Below are 24,733 nucleotides of genomic sequence, written 5' to 3'. Positions count from 1 at the left end.
ACTTTGTATAGCTATTCACACAAATGAAACAGGGCAGCAAATGACACATGCTATCACAGCAAGAGGAAAGTGTGAAAGTAAGTGTGCATTTTGAGGCAGCAATATATATGGTGCTGATTCTTTGTTGAAATTTTGATATGTGATACAATAAAATATTATCCAGATTGCTGCTCTTATATAAGATGGCATTATGCGGATTAATTTTGAAATGACACACTTTAGACTCATATATTACAAACAATTAATGATTTTAGGACAGGAAGGGATGCAGCCAAATTAAAGTTATTAGGGTTTCCTTCCCCCATATTTTATATCTTACACACACATTTTTCTAAAAATATTTAAATTTTGATTTAAATCTCTCCCATCCCTTGGAAAAAAATAGAGAAACACAAAAATTTAAAAAATAACTTATTAACAAAGTGTTATATACATACACTTTTGGGAAAGGGATATATGATCGTAAAACTATATGTTACCTTAAAACATCATCAAAATCATTAGACTTTATTTCTAATGCAAATGATAGTACATAGAAGCAGGGAATTCTTCAACTCTACACCATATTAGAACCTGTTTTATTTATGATAATTATGGTACTCCCCAATAATTGTAAAATATTGGTAAAAAGTCCAGACAAAAGGATTTCAAGTATAAAACTCTACATTTAGCAGCACACGTTAATGATTCAATGATAAATGAAAGACATTATTCATCATCAGCTGGCAATGTCTATAGCTGAAACTATACAGTTGTGGAGATCGTGTTAAATAATTACTTCAAATGAGCATTAAGACATTAATAATTTATTGCAAAATAACAGTACACAGCAAAAAATAAGAACTGTCCATAACTCAAAGAAAATGCAATGATAAAGCAAATCCTCCTAAACATAGAAGAAACACTGCAGATTACTAATGTCACTTACATAGTAAAGTGCAAAACGAAATCAGTCAACTCTTTTAATTGTAGTCTTTCTGAAATAACTCATAATAGACTAACTCATGTGGCTCAAACACAGCTGTTTATATCATTTTGCTCAACTTTCCAAAAGATCCAGGAAAAATTGCTCCTGAAGTTTTAAAAATGTTTTTTAACTTCCAAATGTCAACATGTTAGTGCCAACAATATTGTCAATATACAGGTTGTCCGAAAAGTCTTTCCCTGATTACATAAATTGATAACTCAGGGTAGAAGTAAGATACAAATATGACACTTGTGTTGAATTGTTTACAAACTATCAAAGTTGTTTTTCTGTTTTAGGTTCGCAGTACGTAAGTAGTGGATGAGGTGCAGTGCCCAAGAAGCCATGTTAACCAATCAGGAGAAGGCATAGTGTGTCCTGTGGTACCATGAGACATGATCATCAACCACAGTGCAGAGACACTTCCAGACAATATTTGGAAGGAATCCACCTGATGTCAAGAGCATTAAAGCCTGGTATGAGAAGTTCCAAGAACACAGGATCGGTTGCTGACCTTCCGAAGTCTGGTCGACCAAGAACCTCAGCAAACAGGGTGGAAGCTGTGAGGCAGTCTTTTCTACGAAGTCCGAAGAAATTGGTGCGCAGGGCCTCACGTGAATTACAGATACCAAAAAGCTCTCTCCATGACATTTTACACAAACGTTTATTGTCTCGTGCATACAAAGTGCAAATCGTTCAGGCCTTGTTGCCCAATGACAGTACACGTCGATATGACTTTGCGGTCAAAATGCTATCACGTATTGAGGACGATGATGGTTATCTCAGACAAATTGCCTTTTCCGACGAAGCGACCTTTTTTGTCAGTGGAGTAGTGAATCGCCATAATGTACGCATTTGGAGTGCACCAAAGGCAGTCCAAAGGTGAATGTTTGGTGCACGCTATTGCACGATCGAATTATCGAGCCATTCTTCTTCGCTGAGGCTACCAATCACATCTGAAGTGCATCTGGACATATTGCAACTGTATGCTATTCCTCAGCTGCTTCAGTATCACCCTGATGTCTTGTTTCAGCAAGACGGTGCACCGCCTCATTGGGGTTTGGACGTCCGTGCCTATCTCGATATGACCTTTCCTAGGCGATGGATTGGTCGTGATGGGCCAACGGTTTGGCCTCCATGCTCTCCTGACATAACCCCATTAGACTTCTTTTTATGGGGTTATGTCACGGACGAGGTCTACCGAAAACGTGTACCAGATCTTGAAACCCTGTGGCAACGGATAACCACCACAGTCGTTAAATCGATCCCTCCAGTGATGTTGGCTAATGTGTGGACAGAAATTGAATATCGCCTGGATGTGCTACGTGCTACCAAGGGTGCTCATGTGGAAGCTTACTGATGTGTGAAAAAACTTTGGTAGTTTGTAAAGAATTAGACACCAGTTTCATATTTGTATCTTACTTCTAGCCTGAGTTATCAATTTATGTAATCAAGGAGAGACTTTTCGGACACCCTGTATGTTAGGAGTGTTTTTGCCTATATTCTAGGCTCTAGTTGAGCTATTTCCACAATTAAAATGATGCTGAATTCAGAATCACATGATCAACAATAAGCACTTTATACTATATACTTTTTATATAATAAAAATTACATGGCAATAAATTCAATTACGAAAGAATACGCTCTAAGATTGTCACTCCAAAAGCAATAAATAAATAAATAATACAAAATCAAAAATTTAATCAAATGCATTTAAATATGTACAGAAATTTACAATAACTAGAAATTTTTAGTGTGTCTCATTTTATTTTTTTTCATTTGTTTATGGAAATTATTAAGGGAGATATTTCTTATATTTAAAAAAAAAATGTTACCACATTCAAAGTGAATTCCTGATGAAAAGCACTTTTTTAAAATTGGAAATAATATAAATATGTTTTTCTAGATAAAATTGTTTCCCATATGTATGCCTCCTAATATGTGTATACCTTATTACATGTTAGCAAACTCAATTACATAAAAATGCACCTTAAAATTACTACCAATACTGTAATAAATAAAAAAATATATATATATAAAAGTTATAATACAATTAAATTCATTCATATATTTACAGAACTTTATAACACTACTTATAATGAATGCAAACATTTCATTGATTTCTTAAAAAGGGGGGAATGAGAGAAAAGAAGTTATCTTGTCCTCTTAAATTTATTTGGCAAATTATGGCAAAAGCTGCTGCATTCATCGAAAGAAAAATTTTTATCATGAATTTTGCAAAATTATGAGAACATGAAAGAGGTCATGCAAACACGCCGGTCAGAAAATTAACATTTTACTTAATTTTAAACAGTTCTGACGATGTCCAAAATTTCCTTTCACCAGCTGTGACTTTTTCATTTACTTTTTTAAAAACTGTGTTTTAAAGCTTTCAACCACACCAGTGAGATTTTTTATTCACTCACAGTGTAAGAAATATCATTATTGAAAGGTTTAGGTGCTATTTACATGTCACTCCACATATAAATTCAGTTTCACAAAATATAGATCAAATGCCTCCTTTTTCACAAATTCTTACCTCAACAACAGCAACATATTGTTCATTTAAATCTGCAGCTACATGGAAGACAGGTTTTTTTACATCTATTGTAGCTGGAAAACAAAAAATAATGCTACAGTTTACATTCCATACAGTTTCAAATAAAAAATGTTTTAATAATATAGGCTGCACAAAAGTAAATAAACTTTTCTTGCAAAATATGTTTACTCTTTCTTTTAAGACCATAATATAGTCAGTACTTGCAGGTTTTAAGACTGGAAAACGTACCACTGAGCAAATGATGAAAATTATTAAATTTACTTTGAAAATCAACACAATTATTTTGATGCAAAGAACATGTCACAACTTCTTTAATATTTGGAATGACTAATGTCCTAACTATATAATGAATGTTTCAATACCTTCACTGGCAAACAGTGGCTATCTCAAAGAAATTTTTGGCAACTGCGTAACTTCCCAGCTTTTGAATTTTAACTGGCTATCATGATCTCCAGATTTAATACTTGCAGATTTCTTTTCCTGGGACAACTTAAAAGGAAAAGTGTATAGCAATGGACAGGTATGGAGGTGGCGGTGTTCTCGTTTGGGGAGGCATCATGCTTGGTAGTCATACAGACCTTCACATCTTCGACGCAGGTTCAGTCAACGGGACCCGTTATTGTAATGAGATTCTTCTTCCATATGTGCATCTTTTTAGAGGTGCTATGGGTCCGCAGTTTCTTTTCATGGACGACAATGCACCATGTCATCGCACAGTAGCTGCCGAGCAGCTCTTAGAGAGTGAGGATATTGAACGTATGGATTGGCTGGCACGATCTCTGGATCTCAATCCCATTGAGCATGTATGGGATTTTCTAGGCAGACGCTTGGCAGCTCGTACCTTACCACCAGTAACGATTCAGGAGCTTCGATTGGCGCTGCAAAACGAATGGGCAGCAATACCTCAACAACTCATTGACAACCTCATTCTCAGCATGGGCAGACGCTGTGAAACCTGCCTAGCAGTCAGGGGAGATCATATCCCCTATTAAAGATCGGATGTTTCTTGCTGGACACCCATCACAGGCATGTTTCGGCCTTCAGTCGCATTGTGCTCTATGCTACTTTTTCAATAAAGCTTCTTTTTATCCCTCTGATTTCTCTTTTAGTAAGTGTTGCTTAGATTACTCATGTCCTTACGTATTGGGGATCTTACGGTATTAAATGTGTCGATTTGAAAAGCTTTTGTACAAAGTTATATTGAAAAAACCGTCTCGTCCTTAATTTTTGCACACCAGTGTATGTCATAAATGAGCACCTGCATGAATGTTGAAAAAACATTGCTAGATAAAACTATCCGGTAAACCTCATATCTATCTATCTCTATATATATACACACACACTGCAAAATTAAAAGAATTTGAAAATTATGTCCATTAAAAAAATACTGAACCAAAAATACTAATTATGCCACTGAGGAATTAAGCAAATATTCAAAATTGAATATGTAAGCATACATGGGCATGTCTGCAGAGCTGTAATAGTGGAAGGGATATAAGTGCATAAGGGATTTTTGGCTGTTTGTGTGCTCGCACAGCTTCGCAACATTTGCTCTGTTTCTAATAAGAGTTTGGTAAATTTTACAAGATATTACATAAAATGAGTAGCCATGAACGTACAAATGACAAAATGAGATGAAGTATTTTTGGCAGATTGGAAGCAGACCAGTCACAAGGGCAAGAGGCTACAGTGCTCAGTTACACACCCAGTGTTGTCTGCAATTTGAAGAAACAGTTTCAGGATACTGGATCAAGATAGAGAAGATGAGCACAAGATCAACCAAGATCCACGACAACAAACCAGGATACTAATTCAGAAGTCAAACAACAAAAATCAGCGTTATATTTTCAAATTTTCACAGGACTAGTTTCGATGGTTTTACCGAACCACCATCCTCAGCAAGAGCGCAAGTGAATGAGATAGGATATATAATCAGATAAGAAAAGAATGCCTGGACAGAAAATAAGCTAGTGGTGCCATCTGTTGATGAAACCAGAACTAAAACATAATTTCTTTAAAGGCCGAAGGCAAAGTTGGATTGAATTAGGATCGCTAACTAGAACAGAAAGATTTTTTTGAATGTGAAATGCCTCTAGAAAATCCAGTTCTCCAATGGAAGATGTTTTTTCAATAATTTTGGCAGCAGAAAAATTTAAAGTGTGATTTTCGGACCAATATGTTGGACTGCATATGTCCACTGACATTCCTGCATATGTTTGATAAAGGCCCCCCCGACTGCCATATGGTGGAGGAGATCTAAGAGCCCTAAGTTCGACTTTTCAGGGACGCAGTTGGTTTTTTGTTCCTGTTAATGGATGACAATGTTTGTTCACATGGGACTCAAGTGGTCAAAGATTATCTGAAAAGATGATATTTGGTGCATGGATTGGCCAGCCAGATCTCCTGACCTTAGCCATACACAGCATATCTGGAATGCTCTTGGGAAGGCAATTTGATCTTGCCATCCTCCTTCAAGAATCAAAGTTGAAAACTGCTTTGCCGCAGGAGTGGGATCAAATGCGACAAAGACTGCTCAATTGCTTCGTATCCAGTACATTGTCATGCTGCGTGAAGCTCTGACTGGGAGAAAGGACCATACGCCACATTAGGCTCACTTTCAGTTCAGTATCACAACATGGATTTTTGACATTTTTGCACTATGAGCTTTACTGACAATCATGAGGACATAAAATGACTTTTGATGGTTTACCTCTTTCTCTGTTATAAAATATATTCATATCAAATTTCACTAAAATCTTTTAGTTTTTCAGAAGTTCAACATAATGTGGAAATTCTCTTAATTTTACTCCTCTGTGTGTATATAAACAGACATTACATTAAACAAAATAAAAAATGAAATTAAAATAACATTAGCCTAGCAATAGCACTAAAATTATATAGCTATATATTATTTTTCTTATTAAGCACAAAATGAGGAAAGGAAGAGGAGAGAAAGAGATTTAATATATATATATATATATATATATATATAATACCTATACTATTATAGTCATCTGCATCAAAAACATAAAAACAGTTTATTTCATTCTCAGTCATCTTGGACTCACTGTCAGTAGGGGTACAAACTGAAAAAGAAAGATATCTGATAAATTTCACTAAAAAACTAAAGAATTTAAAAAGTTCCACTATTTATAAAAGCAAACAATTATCTCTTGAGCTATAGCAAGACACATATGATATTATAAATATTTTGTTAATTAAAATCATGTTTATAAAAATGATACGATACAAATACATCTAATATTATGAATAATATTAGATGTATCACTAAGTACCTAAAAGGTAAATAAATACCTATTTTTTGTAAAATTGGATCTTTTTTGAAAAACTCAAATCTGTTACTGTTGTCTCAAGTCTGTCATGTTTAAAATGTGCTACACGTATATTCAATTTTATTTTTGCATATTCAAAAAGCCGACCTTTTTATTTCGCTTCTTATTCCTTTTTAAGAATTCTTAAATAATGAATATCAGAGGAGTACAAATTAATGAATTATAAGAAAAATTCTGAAGAAAATTTAATGCACCTGGACCTACAGACAAAATGATTTGTAAACAAATTTAAAAAAGCTTAATAAGTACATGACAAGTTAAAAAGAAGGCGACCAAGGACTCTAACAAAACTGAATGAATTCAACAGATGTTACAGACTGAACTTACAACTTTGGTTGGGGAGGCTAATTTCAGACTCAACATGCCCAAGATGAGAGTTCATACAGTTTTGCTTTCAACACTTATGGAAAAACCTTATCACATTCAATTGCTGCATACATCTCATGAAAAAAATTGTTCAAATAAAAAAAGCAAGGTGTACAGAATTTATAAAGCAAATTGAAAATGTAAAACCTCCTGGATAACACCTTTCTTATTCAGTGATGAGCTGACTCCACACATGCAATAAGGTCATTCAACATAAGTGTTATATCTGGACAAATTATAAAACAAATAAATTCATGGAATGCAACTCTCCAAAAGTTAATGTATGGCTTGGAAGATTTATAAATTCCTTTTTTGTAATCATAATCAAGTTGCAATAATAAATATAATTTTTTTTAATCTACCAAAATAAATAGTAAATTCTGGAAGACAAAATAAAAATTTTGGAACACCCTGCACACACAAAATAAAATTAAGCATATTTTTAATCTATTTTAAATTGGATAAACATTTTAAGATGTGTTTTAAAAAGTGTCCAATTTTGCAAAAAATATGTACTTACTTTTGATATACCCCGTATTTAAAAATATTTTATCTATACCAATAAAAGAACCAGTTTGCCTATACATGTGGGTGTGTCATCTTTTTATTAATTCAATTAATGCTTATAAAATTTATCAGTTAGATATATAATATAAATACAGTACAAAGTCTGTAATCCGGACGTCCATTATCCGGAATGATCTATAATGCGTATCTCAAAGCCACAAACTTTTTTTTTTCTGTATGCTTTACGCGTGCGCGTTTAATGTTTACGCATTCGTGTTTAGCACAAAAAACGAAGCAACTTAAACGACTTACATTGAAAGAAATGTTTAATAAGGTAAACAAATAAATATTAAGCTTTTTTTTGTAAATTTTGATATCCTTTAGATAATAATTGCTCTTTATTTGATAAATTACGGTTTCATATTTTTTATTGTATAACTTCTGCGTGCCATTTTACCAGATTTAAATTGATGATCTATAATCCAGAAAAACCCTTAATCTGGAATCGTCGAAGTCCCGATGAGTTCGGATTACGGACTTTGTACTGTATGTGTCTATTCTTTTTTAAAAGCAAGATGAAAACAATTATGCTACATAATTTGGAAGCCTGTATTTTTAAAGAATGAGATTGAAGAATAATTACTCTTTTGGAAAATTATAGCTCACTAGCAGCACAGAAGAGAAGCTATGGATTGATAAAACTGTACCTGATAAGAGGTTAGTAAAGCCTTTTCTGGGAGGGGGAAGAGAGAAAGAGATTATGGTAACTCTTCATGAGTTTTTTTAATTAGTTATTATTTAAAATAGAACTATTATTTTTATTTGTGAGAACTGACTTTTGGAAAAAGTTGCTATATTCCTCGATTTTTGAAAAATGTTTACACTTTTCCTGAGATTTTCATTATTTTACAGGTGATTAGGGACTGTGAATCTCAAAAAAATGGGCATAGGGACCAAGAAAAGATTACAGGATTCCATTTTCAAAATCAAATTTTTTTGCTAAATGTTTTTCTTTCAGTTAACATCACAGAACATGCTGGATACAAAACTAAATGTAAATTAAACAGAGAGGGAAAAAAAATTAAATCCTTCAGGTGTAAACCTGCATTATAAACAAGAAGTGCAATCATACCTCCATATATGATGTTACCCGCAGGATTAAATGTAACACAGCGTTGACTTAGTCCAGCTACTGTCCGTAGAAGCTTGAAAGTACGTAAATCCCACTTTGTGCCATTAAGAAAATATATTTCTAATAATACATACATAAAAAAATCTAAACATAATAACCACAAAAGGAAAAAAAAATTACTTAAATACAACACCCTTTAGTCCTCCAAGCTGCTATGGGTTTAACCTAAAACCCTAAACTTCATAAAAAGGCCATGAGTAAATTTTATTTTCTCGATTTTAATTCCCAAATAACCCTCCAGTTTTGCACCTTGTCACTTTTTCTACAACTACTAGCTAAACTGTCTGGACTAACTAAGATGTAAACTGCTGGCTATCCAAAATGCAACATCATTAAGGAAGCATTCAAATAGCACGAAACTTGCATCATGTGTATACTGCCATGGGATATGCATAAATTATGATTTCAGTGAATGCACACATCCTGGGTGACTGAAGCACGTCTTACAGTCCATACATTATAATTGTAAGTGAGGAAAGATTGCCATTTTGAATAACGTCAATTGTTCTTTTGAGAGCCTTTTTACCTGAAACTTCAGTATGTAGAAAAACATGAGCATCTTTTGGGCACATTTTTATGAGTTTGACAGAAGCTATATACGGAGATTGCAGATCATCCTTCTGGAAAAACAGTCATTATGTCGGATGTAACCAAGCAAGAGTCATGCGAATATGGAATCAGTGAATGCAGAAGGGAATGATTGTCGAACAGGAAGTGCAACCACCTTGCTGCATCACTCAGTGGGAAGACAGACATATTGTGTGCATGGTACCAAGAGAGCACACTGCCACATATGCAACCAAGACCATCAGAAAAAATATTGCAAAAAGGAATCCCCAAGCTGTGTAAACTGTCACAAAATCAATGTAAAATTTAATGCAGGGTTAAACACCCATCACGACAGTCGCGACAGAAAACGTGCATGCTACTTAAGAGAGTTACAGAAATACAAACTAAGAATAAATTATGAGTAAAATCCAAGTTCTCCAGATAAACCTACAGCACTCTCGGGGTGCAACTACATACTTAAGAGAACATTTAGAACAAAATAAAGATATAAAGATAGTATGCATGCAGGAACCCTACGTAAGAAACAATCATCTACAAAGATTCCCCACAAGATTCAAAAAATTCTACGCAACATAAAACGCCAAAAAAGCTATCATACTTACGGACCAGGCACTCCCTGCCTCGGAGGTCATTAGCACAGATAATATCACAGCAGTGCAAATTGAAGGCAACCACTCTTTCCTGATTGTTTCTGTTTACTGCCCTCCCTCACAGGAAATTGAGCCTATATTGGCCTCGCCAGAGAACTTAATCATAACAAATGATTCTATCTCAGTTATAATCAGCGGGGACTTCAACGGAAAACATCCAATTTGGAGTCCCACCCAGCCAGACCCAAGAGGTCTCGAGATCTGTGAGCTACTAGCAGCTACAAGTTTAGCCGTCATTAATAACCCTGATAGCCCTCCTAAAGTTTCTGGTTTCACAGGTACCTCATGGATTGATCTCACTTTATTTCGGAAAGAAAATCCAATTGAAATTTCAAATTGGAAAGTCCAGGAGGAAGCAAACCTTAGTGACCATAACTACGCCCAATATGACATCGATAATGTAGACTTACAGAAAAAAAACACCAACAAGATGAAACCAAGTCATATAGACTGGATGACATTCAGGCAAAAATTTGCAAAACAATATTCGGCAGTTTCACTACCACATATCATCACAGAAATAAACAAGCACACAGAGATCACCACGATACTCATCCATGAAATTATGAGCACACTAAAAAAGTCGGTAATTCAAATAAGAACAACAAACACTATTGAAGCAACCCATGGTGGAATCAGGAGCTCACGATTATAAGAAAAAAAGGTACGAGCCTTACAGCGGTGGTACCATTGCACCTTAGGAGACAAGTGCACCAAAAACAGAGTCATCTACAAAAAGGAACAAGCTATTTATAGACAAAAGATCTTAGAGGCCAAAAGAGCATCCGAGGACACATTCTGGGAAAATCTTCAGATGTCTTCCCCGTTCAGGTCCTACTATGATATCAAATGCCTAGGACCCTTACAACTAAGCTCAATACTCAAACCAGATGGGACAACCACAACTTCAGTTGAAGACACTATTAGAGAAATTGTCAAATATCACTTTCCCAATGATACTCAAGACAAAGACACCCCACATTACAGGAAGATAAGGAGATCAGCAAGCAGCCCTCCAAACAAATGATCCCCCCTTCACTACCACAGAAATTCGAAAGATCATAGAAACTACCAAAAGGGGCAAAGCCCCAGGCATGGACAAACTCAATATAGACTTCGTCGAAGAGTTGAGAATCACAAACGAATACCAACTAGCATATATCTTTAATGCGTGCCTTCAAAAAGGCTACTTTCCAGATGAAAAGCGATTTCAAAAAAGAGGGCAAAGACAGTAAGTATCTGAACGCATATAGACCTATCTGTCTTCTCTCCGCCTGGGGAAAAGTCCTAGACAAACTAATAACCAGACGTCTCACTTTCCACCTGGAGAAAAACCACCTCATGAACAAAGTGCAATATGGTTTCACGAAGGGAAAGAGCACCATTGACGCTCTTCACAATCTACAAGAGCAAATACACCGTAACAAGCAGCGAGGTCTCCACACATGTGTTATCTCCTTAGATGTAGCCTCGGCCTTCAACCAACTCTGGTGGCCAGCCTTCAGGGATCAACTCAAACATCTTCAATGTCCTAAGAATCTGTTTCGGATCATAGGCAGTTATCTTCACAATCATAAAGTCACTTACCAGCGGGACGGTGTCAGTGTCACTCACGATTACTACAGAGGTGCTCCCCAAGAGTCCAATATTGGTTCAATATTGTGGAATCTCATTGCGAATACTGCATTAGATCCAGATTTCAAAGGAAATGCACAAATCCAGGCCTACACCGAAGATTTTCTCCTAATCATTCAAGGAGGTAATCGCACTGAAATAGAAAACAAACGAAAAAGGCATTAGATCTTATCACTGACTGGAGCCTCAAACTCGAGCTTAAATTCAGCATCGATAAGACAAAAATGATCACCTTTCCAAAGGGTAATAAACTTGTAAATAGCCCACCCCGTATTAAATGGCAGGGCCGTGAACTAAAAAATGAAGTTACTTTAAAATACCTAAGATTCTTACTTGATAGGAAACTCACCTGGGTACCACACTTAACGATGATACGAGATAAAACCTCCAATCTTATTAATAGCTTAAATCGCATTGTCACAGATAAATAGAATCTAAAAGGGAAACTTCTGAAAGAACTATATCTGCAGGGCATTGAAAGGATGATCCTTTAGGGCTCCCCCATCTGGATGACTGGCACGGTCAGGGTTCGCAAACTACTCCAAATTCAACGCATCACCCTTCTCAAGATCACTAAGTGTTTCACTACCACATCCACAGCAGCTCTTCAAATCCTTGCAGAGGTTCTCCCCTTAGATCTCAAAGCAGAAATTGAGTGTGGTACTTGTAGGTTAGTTCATTTTAAGGACACCTTCCAGCTGGATGACTCCTCAATCATAGACCAGCTCTCCTTAGAACCACATTCCCAATATACTCTCATCCACCCATCTCTCACGAAAGATATAAAATGGCTTAAACATCTACCAAAAGGACAGGACTTAGAAATCTTTTCTGATGGCTTTAAAGTTTCAGAGCAAGTAGCTGCAGCCTATGTTGCTTTCTACAACAATACAGAAATTCACTCAGCACAGTTCAGACTTAGTGACCACGCCTCGGTTTTCCAGGCTGAGTCCTTCCCTTTAAAGAAGGCAGCTCTCTGGGCAGGCAACACCATTTTTCCATCCATCAGCTTCTATACAGACAGCATGAGCATCCTACAGGCACTGAACAAGAATGGCACACAAGCCTTCCACATCTCTTCATTAAAAGAAGTGCTTATTAATCTGTCTTCTTCCAAGCAAGTGTCTCTATACTGGGTACGTAGTCATCAAGGTACCCAAGGTAACGAAAGGGCCAACTCTTTAGCTAAAGAAGCCATAAGTCACCCCTTCATCACCTCAGAAATACGACTTTCCATAGTTGCTGCCAAACACAAGATCTTCTGTGCCTTCATGTCCCTCTGGCAAGCTCGCTGGGACGACTCAGACACCGGTCGACACACCTACTCCATCTTTCCCATGGTTTCCACCAAAAGGCTGAAAACAGATTTCTATCTACAACAAGCTTTCTCAAATCATGGAAGATTTCCCGCATACCTCAGCAGGTTCTGCCATCAAAACGTAAAATGTGCCTGCGATGCTTCAGCTTCTTCAGCAGACGTTTCACATTACATCCACGACTGTCCACTCACTTCTGCCATCAGAGCCTTCCTTCCTCAGCTTCAGGGATCACATAGCCTCAAAGATCTTCTTCAGGATTACTAAGGACAGCGGGGCATCAGAACTATCATAGAGTATGTCTTTTCTAAGAGAAACATAATCATAGCAGATAACCAGGTCTAAGCAACTGACGAAATGTAAAGGCAGCAAGCCTCAACTCATGTATATATCTCTAAGTTAACTAACCCTTTTTGCTAATTTTATACAAACATTCCCAAAAAATTGTAAGTTGGAGCACCCAACAAAAGTAATAACTATTGTTAAAAGTAGTTGGTAACACAACAATCAGTGTCTGCACAAACAACTTGCTGCCATTTACAGTACAATGAACTGTCCACTAAGTGCTTACATTTAAATAACAGGTGTTTGTGCTTGCAACGGTGCACTGAACGGTGGAGATGACATCCGAATGGCATGACATTTGTTTTTTTGGATGAATTATGCTTCTGGCTGAAGTACCGTGATAGTCGGATTAGAGTTGGTAGACACCGGGGAGATACATTGCTCTATTGTTCTGTTATACATCATCATACTAGATCTGCACACAGTTTTACGGTGTGGGGTGATATTGGATTCTTCTCCCACATAGAGTTGGTTGATCCACTCCAGAACTGATTCAAACAGCCAATTCACTTTACTGAGTGATCAGCGATCCAGCGAAAATGGAATGTTTTTTTACTTAACAGTTCACGGAGAGCTCTTGTTGAAGCCCACCAACAATTTTATTCCATTCTTTCCACTATTTACCAGAAACGTCTCTTACTTTTTTTTATATGCATATGTGTGTGTTATATAGTTATATATGTGAGCTTTGATTTTGCTTGCATTCCATCTAGTATTTAAAAAACAAAACATTAAATAAACCAACACATCTCAGCAAAACTGACCATACCCGTTTGCAAATGGATTGAGCCCCCCCCCATCTGGTAGTGTGAGGAATGCATTGGTTAGGCACTCTGTTTTCTCTTTGGACTTCCATCTGTCATCGCTCCGGCACACCTTCCCTAGCCTCAGTTTCCTACTTGTCTTCATTATTCATTTTTTTCATCGCTCCTTCTCCAGTTACAAATCTAGCTCTTCCTTTGAGTTTCAATTTGATTCTTCAAATATCGTGCCATAATAAAATATTCTTATACTATATTATTATAAACATATATGTTAAATAATAAATTTTATTTTTATTTATTTACTTATTTTACTAATGTTTTGTAGTGAAAAGATCCTTAATTTTCTTTAGAATTAATATATATTTATAACTGTAAATTTTTGCATCTAAAGTATTTTTTCAAGGTTACAGAACAAAATGTCAACCCTACCGCACAGAAGAACCTCGAGTGATATTTGGCATCATTTTGTTAAATTAGACAAAAAAAGAAAATGCTGATATAGTCAGCAGACAATTTTCTGTTCTTTGAGATGTCTCCAATCTAAAAATTTATTTTTACACTGTGCTTTATAGCAGCAACAAAATATCAATTATAGTAAAAAAATAATGTAATCTTAAACAAAAGTGAGTTAAGTTTTCATTATTTTTCAACTTTTTAAGAATTTTTTTATTCCAGAATTTTATTGTTAGTTTTATGTAGAAAAGTGATTTTAGGGAACCTCGAGTGATATAGTGCAGTTGAAAGAAATCAGTCCAGGAAATGAGTGGTTTGATTGAGTTGATTCCACCAATCTGACTCCTTGTTTGATTAAACACACTCATCAAGGTCATTGGTAGTGAGTGATAATCATAAAAAAACTGATTCTCTTCAATGAAGTGAATGGTTCCAATCAGATCCCTTAAAGAAGTGGTTTTGCCCATCTCTATTTCCGCAACCCTCGCAGTATGTATTATTGGTACACTTACCAGCGAACAAGATATCTTGGAAGTTTTGTACTCTGTTCTCCTTCCTTACCTTCAGGGCTTGCATGTGGCCACATTTCAACAGGACAATGTGCGACAACACATTGCACTCAATGTTCAAGCTTTCTTCTTAACCTGCCATATTGCATTGTTATCACAGCCTGCCTATTTTCTAGATCTATCACCCAGAACATGCCTAGTGGATTATTGGAGAATGCTTAGCCCAGCATGCTGCACCCACAAGTAAAGCAGATGAACTTTGGCATTGTGTAGAGGCAATATAGGCTGCCATCTCCTGAGAACACATTCAAAGCGTCTTTCATTGAGTGCCGCAGTGCATAGCAGTGGTTATTGACCAAACGTGCAGGCAATATTCACTACTGATTTTTGGCTTTCCTCACCTCAAAGAAAGCTGTATTTAAAATCAATTAACATTAATATTATGTACAACCTCTCAAATAATGTTGGCTTTGATACACCTTCGCCTTCTTCATGTTGCATTTTGGATGGCCAGCAATATATGAATGTGCATTTAAATTTATAATGATAAATATTTTTGAAAATATATATATACAGCTTGGCTGCTGGGAGGGTTATCATGTATCTGCCAATTTTCTGCAAGTAAAAATAATTTTTTTTGGGGGGGGGGGAATCAGAAAAAAGCAGAGTTTGAAAGAGGAAAATGACAAAAATCAGAATTATTTTGACAACATGGAAAAACTCTTAACATAAAAAATAGAAAGTTACACACATGAAATTAATTTTAATACATTTACTTCGAAACTATGTTAAAGTAACTTAGAAATCATGTTTTCCAACATTTATTATTTTGTTTAAATTTTCAAGTCATTTAAAAAAAATTAGGATCCCCTTTTAGTTAATAATAATGGTAATATACTTTTGATATTTATAGCATACCTTTCAATTTTGTGAAAGTAAAAAGGAAAAAAGTTTAAAAATTAAAAAATAATTAAAAACACAAATGAAACAGATTTTACAAACAGAACCTTCACATATCTTAATGTTTTAAAACAACCTGGAAAAAATTCTGTCACAAAAAACGAGGGAAAGTTAAACTAATTAAATTCTTAAACACAAGATATTTTGAAACAGAGCAAAAAGAAATAAAAAATGGCTTAGTAATAATATTTTCCTAAAAGTGTAATTTTAATGCATTACCATACTTGCCAAATCAGTTACACTCAAAAATCAGGAGATTTTTAAGAAGTCTTGAGAATTTTCCCAATGACAAAAAGATTTTTTTAAATAATAAAAATGGATAGAAAGAAAATATATTTTTAATATTGAATTAACTTTAAATATTAACTAATTAATACCTGAAAGTTCAGTAACTATTTCTTAAAAGCAAAAACACTTCACACACACACAAAAAGTTTAATTGCTTGTACCTTCTAATAACAAAAAAATTGCTCTAATCAGTTTCCCTAATCATCAAATAATACTTTAACCAGATCGATAATCATTGATTGCAAAAACATGAATTAATGGAACTCTGCCCTGTAGAATTGGGTTAGGAACATCGAATGATGGCAAAACTGAGTGTAAAAAACACACAAATCTTTGTTAAGATCCAAGGACAAACATACTCATTTTTCACAAGATAAACTTACAATAATCGGAAAATGTGTTCCTTATCAAGCATTTTTTTTTTTTTTTTTTTTTTTTTTTTTTTTTTTTTTTTTTGAGAGAGAGCTTTAAGGCTTACATTTTGTACTATTATTTTGAGAAGTGCTAGTTAAACTGCTTACAAGTGCAGAAGTTACTTAATTTTTCTCACACCTATTTTTAACACTCGAAGTAATAACTATATCTCCATTTACATATGGTATTTTATAACTTTCAATAGAGCCCTTTATTTTAACTCAAGAAGTATTTTCTTCTGTAAACACACTGCTCATTGGCAAGACAAACGAAATAACATCTTGCTTTGTGCCAAATGACCGGCAGCTGTATTTGATTCTCATTGGACGAACTGTATTTGATTCTCATTGGACGATGTTTTCGGACTTGCACACAAAGGAGAAACACGCATTTTCAGATGCTGAAAATCACTTTTTTGGGTGGAAATAATGAAGTATTAAGCTAAGTTACATAAAAATTGTAAGAAATTTTAAGAATAAGAGAAAGTTGGGAGAAATATGTTGCAAAATGGGGTGGTGAGAATATGGTCGGAAATTGGGAGAGTTGGTAACTTTGCATTACTATTATTTTAATGATATGGTAATAGCATAATTATATTAGCTAAAAAAATCATCATTAAAGTCACAAACCGCTAAATTAAAATTTTTATAAACTGATTTTAAAATCCCCATAGTTGCTGATGCTGAACAAAAGAATTCATGATGCAAACAAAGAGTAATGCGTGTCATGAATATGCACTGCCAAACCAATGCAATTTATAGTGTTTAAAAAAAAAATCCAAAATTTGAAGAAAAAAAAATCCCAAAACTAGAGTAATTTTAGTACAATTTCTGAGAAATTCACAAAAATTGGCAGATACGTTATTTTGCTAGAATAGGGTTCATACATATTTCTTTACAGTGAAATTAAGTTCTTTTAAACACCATTAATGAAAAAAATTAAGGACCTATCAGCTACGGGAAATGAATAAATTAAAGTAATTTACCCATACCTGAATTTCAAATTGCAATACCATTCAAAGAATAAGATAATTCCTCCAAATTTTACAGTGCCACCCAAAAAGATTAAGGGTTTAGCAATGCTAACTGCATATTGAAGGGCTCAGGTTTGAATCCTGGAGAAGACATGAATGTTTTTTAGTCTGTGAGGAGGCATAAAAGCACTCTAAATACATGGTGAGCTGGAACTCCTCTCGAGAAGTTGGCGGTAGGGGAAAAGTGGTGGGAGACCTTTGGACCCGAACCCTGTCCAGGATGTTCTTCAAAATCAGAGGCAGAATTGGTCAAAGTCATACTGTCATCTGTAAGGTGCTCAAGGTTTTTGCCAACGACAGGCACAAAGTTACACTCCTTGCCACGATGAACTTCGTGGGCTTGTTATGATGATATTGTCAGACAAATGAGATTATTTACAACAACATATTTTACAGTTATAATAATCCCACATATTTAAAAGAAGACTAGTTGCATTTAAGTTTTATTAGCAATTAGTTTTATATTGATTATTTCTTTCATGCCTCGTTTCATCATGTACTCACTCAACCTTGAGGTTTATACAGATTTTATGTCAAGCGGTATTGTTAAAATGAGAAGTAAAATCATAACCAGAATGATTTGTAACAGAAGTTTCGCTGTTGCCACCACTGCTGCTTGCAAAGAGAGAGAGAGAGATGATGATGATCAGTACTGATATGAATTCTTGATATTGGCAAGATAGGTATGTGTTGCAAGTCAGTTTCACTTTGCCTATCTGAACTAGTCAGCATCATAGCTTCGCATAGATTTGCTGGAGTTACAATTCAGTTAATGTACAGTATTTAATATAAAGTTCCAATATGCTGCTAAAACACCAAAAGTAGTTTATATTATTTTAAGTATCATTTGCTGTAAGGGATAAAAATTTGTGTTAATTTTTACATTTTTGTGTTGCATCTTGCATCCACAATAAGCATTAAGAGAAGACCTTAACATATTGAAATAACTTTTATAGGTAAGCAATTATTTATAATTGCGTATGTAAATAGTTAGATACCTTGAGTCCCTACAGATTTACATGGTCACTATTAATTATTTTTTTTTATTTCTAAAATACGTCTGTAAAAAGCACTATTCAAATCCTAATCTGAGAACTTTTTACAGTTTAAAATACAGATAATTATCCATGATTTATGATATTCATTCTAGACCAATATTCGAATAATTACAAACACGCACACACACACACACAAAAATATAAATAAATAAATAAATACCAACAACAAAATAATAATAATAATAATAAAAACCACACCATGTATGTTTCATAGTAACAATTCACAACAAAACATTTATGAGTCTTTCTAATTTGAAAATTTTCAAAATATTTCTTCTTCTTAACATCTTTTTTGTTTCAAGAAACAAATCAATATTCCCACTAGTCTTTGCTTCATTCCCTAATTTTTGTTATTCTAAAGAACTGTGTGTATTTAAAAGGTACAGAAGATGCTAATTTTATTTCTTTAATAATGTGAGTATTGAGAATACATATGAAAGAATACAAAATTAGTTGTGGCAGAATTTTTAGAAGTTACTGAGGCAATGAGCAAGAAAATTTAAGGATGGCAAAATCTTTAGAATTTAGGACAGACACAGGGCAGCAGAATATAGGACCCATAGAGAATGGAACAGGTGTCAAAATACCCAATGTATGGTGCAGTGAGACATATAAAATGTATCTTTTACATTGTCAGTTTCAATTTCTTTATTAATAGAAAAACTCCTTTCTACAGATACCTATCCATGTGACATGATTACAACTAGTTTTGCAATTTTCCATGCCTTTATCTAGTGAAAAGATGAGAAAATAAAGGGAAGACAAACATGTTAAGAGGAAGACTCCTAGGATCAAAAGCAGAAAATTAAAATAACTTTGTTTTCACTGTTCTTCCAAAAATTTCCCATAAACTAAAAAATTCATGACAAATTGCCTAAACACATATTCTTTGTCTGTTAATACCATGAAAAATCTTTCATTCTAACACTTTTTTTTTTTTTTTTTTTTTTTTGAATCTTCTGGAATAGTAGGTAAATAAATCTTGCTTTCAAATCCTTCTAAACCTTCCGAGGCAGAAAGTCTAAAAATTATCCTTGATAACTCTGTAAAAGTCAGAACATTTTTGAATAAAAAGTTCAGGATCAGAAAAGAAATGTGTAAAGTAAAATTTTAAGAGAAAACTGATACATGTTTGAATATTCTGAAACAACTACATGGGGGAAATAATAAACTCTAATGAAAACATATAAAAGAAGAAAAATTAGATTAATTTTAAAACAACTAAAGTAGCTTTTACTAAGAAATGCTTCGGAAACTACGTTTCATGGCAGTTATTTATTATCTTATCAAAATATTCTGAAGTCATCAAAATGGAAAGTAAAGTTATTTTAAAATGACAAGGGAAAATAAAAATGTTTTATTTTAATGCTACTTCTTAGTTACAATTTTAATATATTAACGTCTTTTAATATATTAATGTTTATAAATTTTATTATGTTTCTCATCTTTTATTAAGTCAAAAATTCACAAATACCCAGATAACAAATTTTGTACACAAATTGACACTGAAATTGCCAAAACACCGATAAATCACCAAATTAGTACTGCATAATAAAAGAAATCATACCTCAAGGGGAAGAATGTTTTTGATATAATATTCTATGAACTCTTCATTCTCAAAAAGGAAATAATTTCAAAATTTTAATGTTTCAATCACAGCACATGAGGCACAGCCTTATGTTCCTCATGCCCTGTTCAGAAGTGAGAAAGAATTCAAATGATAACTCATGAAATACATATTTCTCATTGAATCAAAAAATATTTCTCCAAAATGTTAATTTACACCCAAAATGGCAGTTGTAAAAAATCTACAGAAATGTCATATAAGTAAAACTAAGGACCTTATGATAATTTGGGCCAAAATTAAGGACCAAAAATCATTTTTTAAAAAAAACCTAAGGTGAAACTATATAAATTTTGTAAAACATAAAACTTTTGAACATACTGCTATGCTTTTTTTCACTGCAAACAGCACTGACAATAATAACAATGGTGTTAATAATAATAAGAAGAAGAAATTTAAAATATGCTAGAAAAACAGATTCATTGCAAAACACTGAGCATATTCTCTATTGTACATAGAGGCATCAAATATATACTGAGTAAAGCCTTCTATAATTACCTGGTATCTGACTTATATGATTACTAATTTTGAGTCATACTTTGAATGCTGTCTCATAGTTCAGAATTATAATTTTTGTCACTTCATAATTGAATGACTCACAGAAAAAGGATACAATTTCTGAATTAGATATAATTTCACGTCCATTTGGATGAAACACACCATTGTGAACAGCATTGAATTTGTCTAATTTATGAATCATTTGACCAGACCTTATGTCCCAAACAAGCCCGTCGGAAAGAATCAACTGATCAGAGTAGTCAAATGTAGCTCTGTTTGGCGTATAGTTATTTCCCAGTTCTTCACTTGGAAAATGCTGCAGCTCTGCAAATGTTGCAGTGTCAAATATCTGCAGAATAAAAACATGTTTTATACTATGCATATCTTCAATGAATAAACAAAGAAAGAAAATCACAGTTTAAATCTTTGCAAGATTAGCAGTACACAGCACTGAAAGGTGCTGTATATAAGTAATCTCACAAAGTAAAATCTTGCAAATTTTATACTTTTAATAAACAGAAACACAGTGCTTGTATATTATAACAGCAAATGTAAAAGAAAATCACCATCTCCACAATGAATTATCAAAGTTGACTGCCAACTGAAAACCAGCCCTATTTAATACCACACACAAACACCCTGTTCTTTCAAGAAAAAACATTTTACGTACGATGCATAAACTGAAAGTACATATTGATCATTCTTTGAGATGTAAAATATATTATTAATTTCAGAGTATCAAAGAGTGAGAAAGATGTGACAACTCTTTCAGAGAAAAATTTACTTTCTTACTCTTACTCTTTCAAGAGAAAAGCAGTTTTACTCCAAAATAGAATATATATATATATATATACATATATGTGTGTGTGCATTTATTTTATTTTATTTTTATTTTATTTTATTTATTTTTTTTTAAAGACTTTATCAGCACACCAGAAAATAACAGAATAAAAGGAAACCATGTATGGTTAGGTATCACCTAAAGAGCAAGAGTACATTGTAATGGTACCAATACTTATAATACTATACCAATACTGTTTGAAAAAGCAGAAACCTTCATGGGTATGCCCCAGCATAAAAAGCTTGAATTCTTATAAATATTAGTTTCTAAGTTATCAAAAGCACACTACATAAAAGTGGGGGACCTTTATATTAAGACACAGAAAGTAGAATTTTCATTTGACTTTCCAATAAGAGTAGTAAACTAAAACCACACTTGTATAGTATGACCACAGCAAACAAAAAAGTTTCACCTTTAAGAAAGCTGCATGTTACAACTCTTAGAATCATATCTTCATACAGGTGTTTCTTCTTGCATACAATTTAAGTAATGCCAAAGCAAAAGAAACAAGACCTTTTAGAAGCCATATCAAAAGCAGTTGTAGATGTACATCTATCAGAATCTATATGCAAGAAAAAGTATAGGAAGATGTATGAAAAAATAAATGTAAGCATAATTTTGATACATTTTATGTTTTTTTCTTAATGTATGAGTTACTGCAAAATGTTTTCTCTTTGGCAGTTTTTTCATGATGCACATTTTGTTTCAGTGTACCATGAATATAAACCAAGGATTCAGTCCACATGAGGAGAAACATCTAGATCATTATTCCACCTCCGCCAAACTTTACTGTTGGCACAATGCATTTTGGCAGGAGATGTTCTTTAGGCAGATGCCAGACCCAGACCCTGCCATCCGAAAGGTATCTAGATGTATCTAGATTCATTGCTCCACAGAACTCATTTCCACTGATCAAAGGTAAACTGTTAGCACGCTTTGTGCCACATTAACCAAGCAGTGCAGTTGGAGTTTTTTTATCAAAGGCTTATGGGCAGCAGCATGCCCAGGAAAACCAAGCAGATATGCTTTTGAGATAGTAAATATAACATACAAGTAGTCTAGTTAAGTCTGTACTTGCCGAATATAGATTTCTCCTTATTGGAGACAAATTCTCCATGTTCTTGTGCCCAGTTCTACTAAACATTATAGACACTGAGTTATGATAGCAAAATTTCTAACACTTCTGAAGTACAGTCAAAAGTCGTTAATCCAGACACCCATAATCTGGAATGATCCGGACCTCTAAGCTACAAACTTTCTGCGCATGCGTCAACGCATAATGTGTTCATGCATGCACGTATTACTTTTACTTTTACGCATATGCATGTGTGCATGTGCATAATACGTTTACGCATGCACGTTTAATGTATAATGGACAATATAAGCTAAGCTAAAATTATCTATTTCAGTTAATGTTGCAGATTGCGTTGTTCCTTATTCTTCGAATTGGATCCTGCTTATTATTTTTTGCAGACTGTTAGAGCAGTTTTATAAAAATAAGCTTGAAATTTTGATTATGTCAAACGGAATTTCCGATGCTGGGGCTGCCAAAGGATCTGCAAAGCGAAAGTATGTTTCGATGTTCATCAAACAAAAAGTGGAATCGCTGCAAAAAAATGGATAAAGGCATAACCTTTGTTTCTCTAACCATTCCGAAATCTCTTTATCAATTTCACGCTGCTCTGCTAGGGGGAGGGGGGAGGTCGCGCAATGAATTGGAAGTTGATCTGTCAGCACTATCCTTATCTTCAGGGCAGATGTTTTTATTTTATTTGGCTTATAATTCCTTACTAAATGTAGTATTTCATCTCGATGTACTCCGTCTTTGATATGATTTAAATCAAATTCCTCGTCATTATAATTCACTTCCTATAGTGAAGAAAGTGACACAAAGGTTATTGAAAACGAAAAATTAGCCGGCATTCTCGACACAGCAATTATAGGACTTGAACAGCGGAACTTTGTAACTGAACAAGAAATTATGTCTGATTATAGAATTAAAGAGAAAGTATTATCACATAAAACGAAGCAACTTAAACAACTTACATTGAAAGAAATGTTTAATAAAGTAAACAAATAAATATTAAGCTTTTTTTTTTTTGTAAATTTTGATACTCTTTAGATCATAATTGTTCTTTATTTCATAAATTACGGTTTCATATTTTTAATTTTATAATTTCTGCATGCCATCTTACCAGATTTAAACTGATGATCTATAATCCGGAATCGCCGAAGTCTGGACGAATCCGGATTAAAGACTTTTGACTGTATATTATTATTTCAAATTACTGGATTTGGCCCAATACAAATATATACCAAAAGTCATTATAAACTGACAAGGCCTAAGATCTTTCATTTATTTTGTATCAGGTCATCCCATAAGTAATGTCATTTTGCAGACAGAACTTGTTACAATTATATTACAATCTATTTAAACAAGAGGTTTTCATGGATATAGAAATACAACTGAGCAATGACAGCTTCATTTAGATAAATTTTGGCATACAGATACAAGGTCACTGTTCTAACTGGCAAGACCCTTATATATAGAGTCTAGAATACTTTTTGTGATGTTTCTAAGAATATATATATATATGTGTGTGTGTGTGTGCATCTTAAAATATGTCCAAGAAATTAAAACAGTACATATAAAGTACATAAATCCAGATATCAAATGCAAGGGGCATTTTGACATAAAAAAAAAAAAAAAAAATTCTTTCTCATGACAGTTTTGGGAAATTTGTGCTTTCTTAGCAAAAACACGGGGCGGTCAGAGTGTTAAGAATTACTTATGAAAATGGTGATGTTGTGCTTTAACAAATGGCATTAATGT

At 34.0% G+C, this 24,733-nt stretch overlaps 1 protein-coding gene across 1 annotated transcript in view; it reads right to left on the bottom strand.

Moving 5' to 3' along the window:
* The window catches only part of mahj (LisH and WD40 domain-containing protein mahjong), a 208,664-nt gene that overhangs the window by 10,454 nt on the left and 173,477 nt on the right, over positions 1 to 24,733 (bottom strand). The window contains exons 32-35 of the mRNA XM_085817765.1: positions 21,175 to 21,408; positions 8,883 to 8,976; positions 6,521 to 6,610; positions 3,504 to 3,577 (exon numbers count right to left, since the gene is read on the bottom strand). Coding sequence (XP_085673891.1) covers positions 3,504 to 3,577; positions 6,521 to 6,610; positions 8,883 to 8,976; positions 21,175 to 21,408 — 492 coding nt within the window. The remainder of the gene's footprint in view (positions 1 to 3,503; positions 3,578 to 6,520; positions 6,611 to 8,882; positions 8,977 to 21,174; positions 21,409 to 24,733) is intronic.

The sequence above is a fragment of the Stegodyphus dumicola genome, chromosome 1 (genome assembly GCF_044657685.1).
Source record: "Stegodyphus dumicola isolate Sdum_Otavi_A_Nest chromosome 1, ASM4465768v1".
Classification (NCBI taxonomy): Eukaryota; Metazoa; Arthropoda; class Arachnida; order Araneae; family Eresidae; genus Stegodyphus; species Stegodyphus dumicola.
Note: the sequence above shows the minus strand (reverse complement) of the source record. Positions and strands in the feature narration are given on the sequence as shown.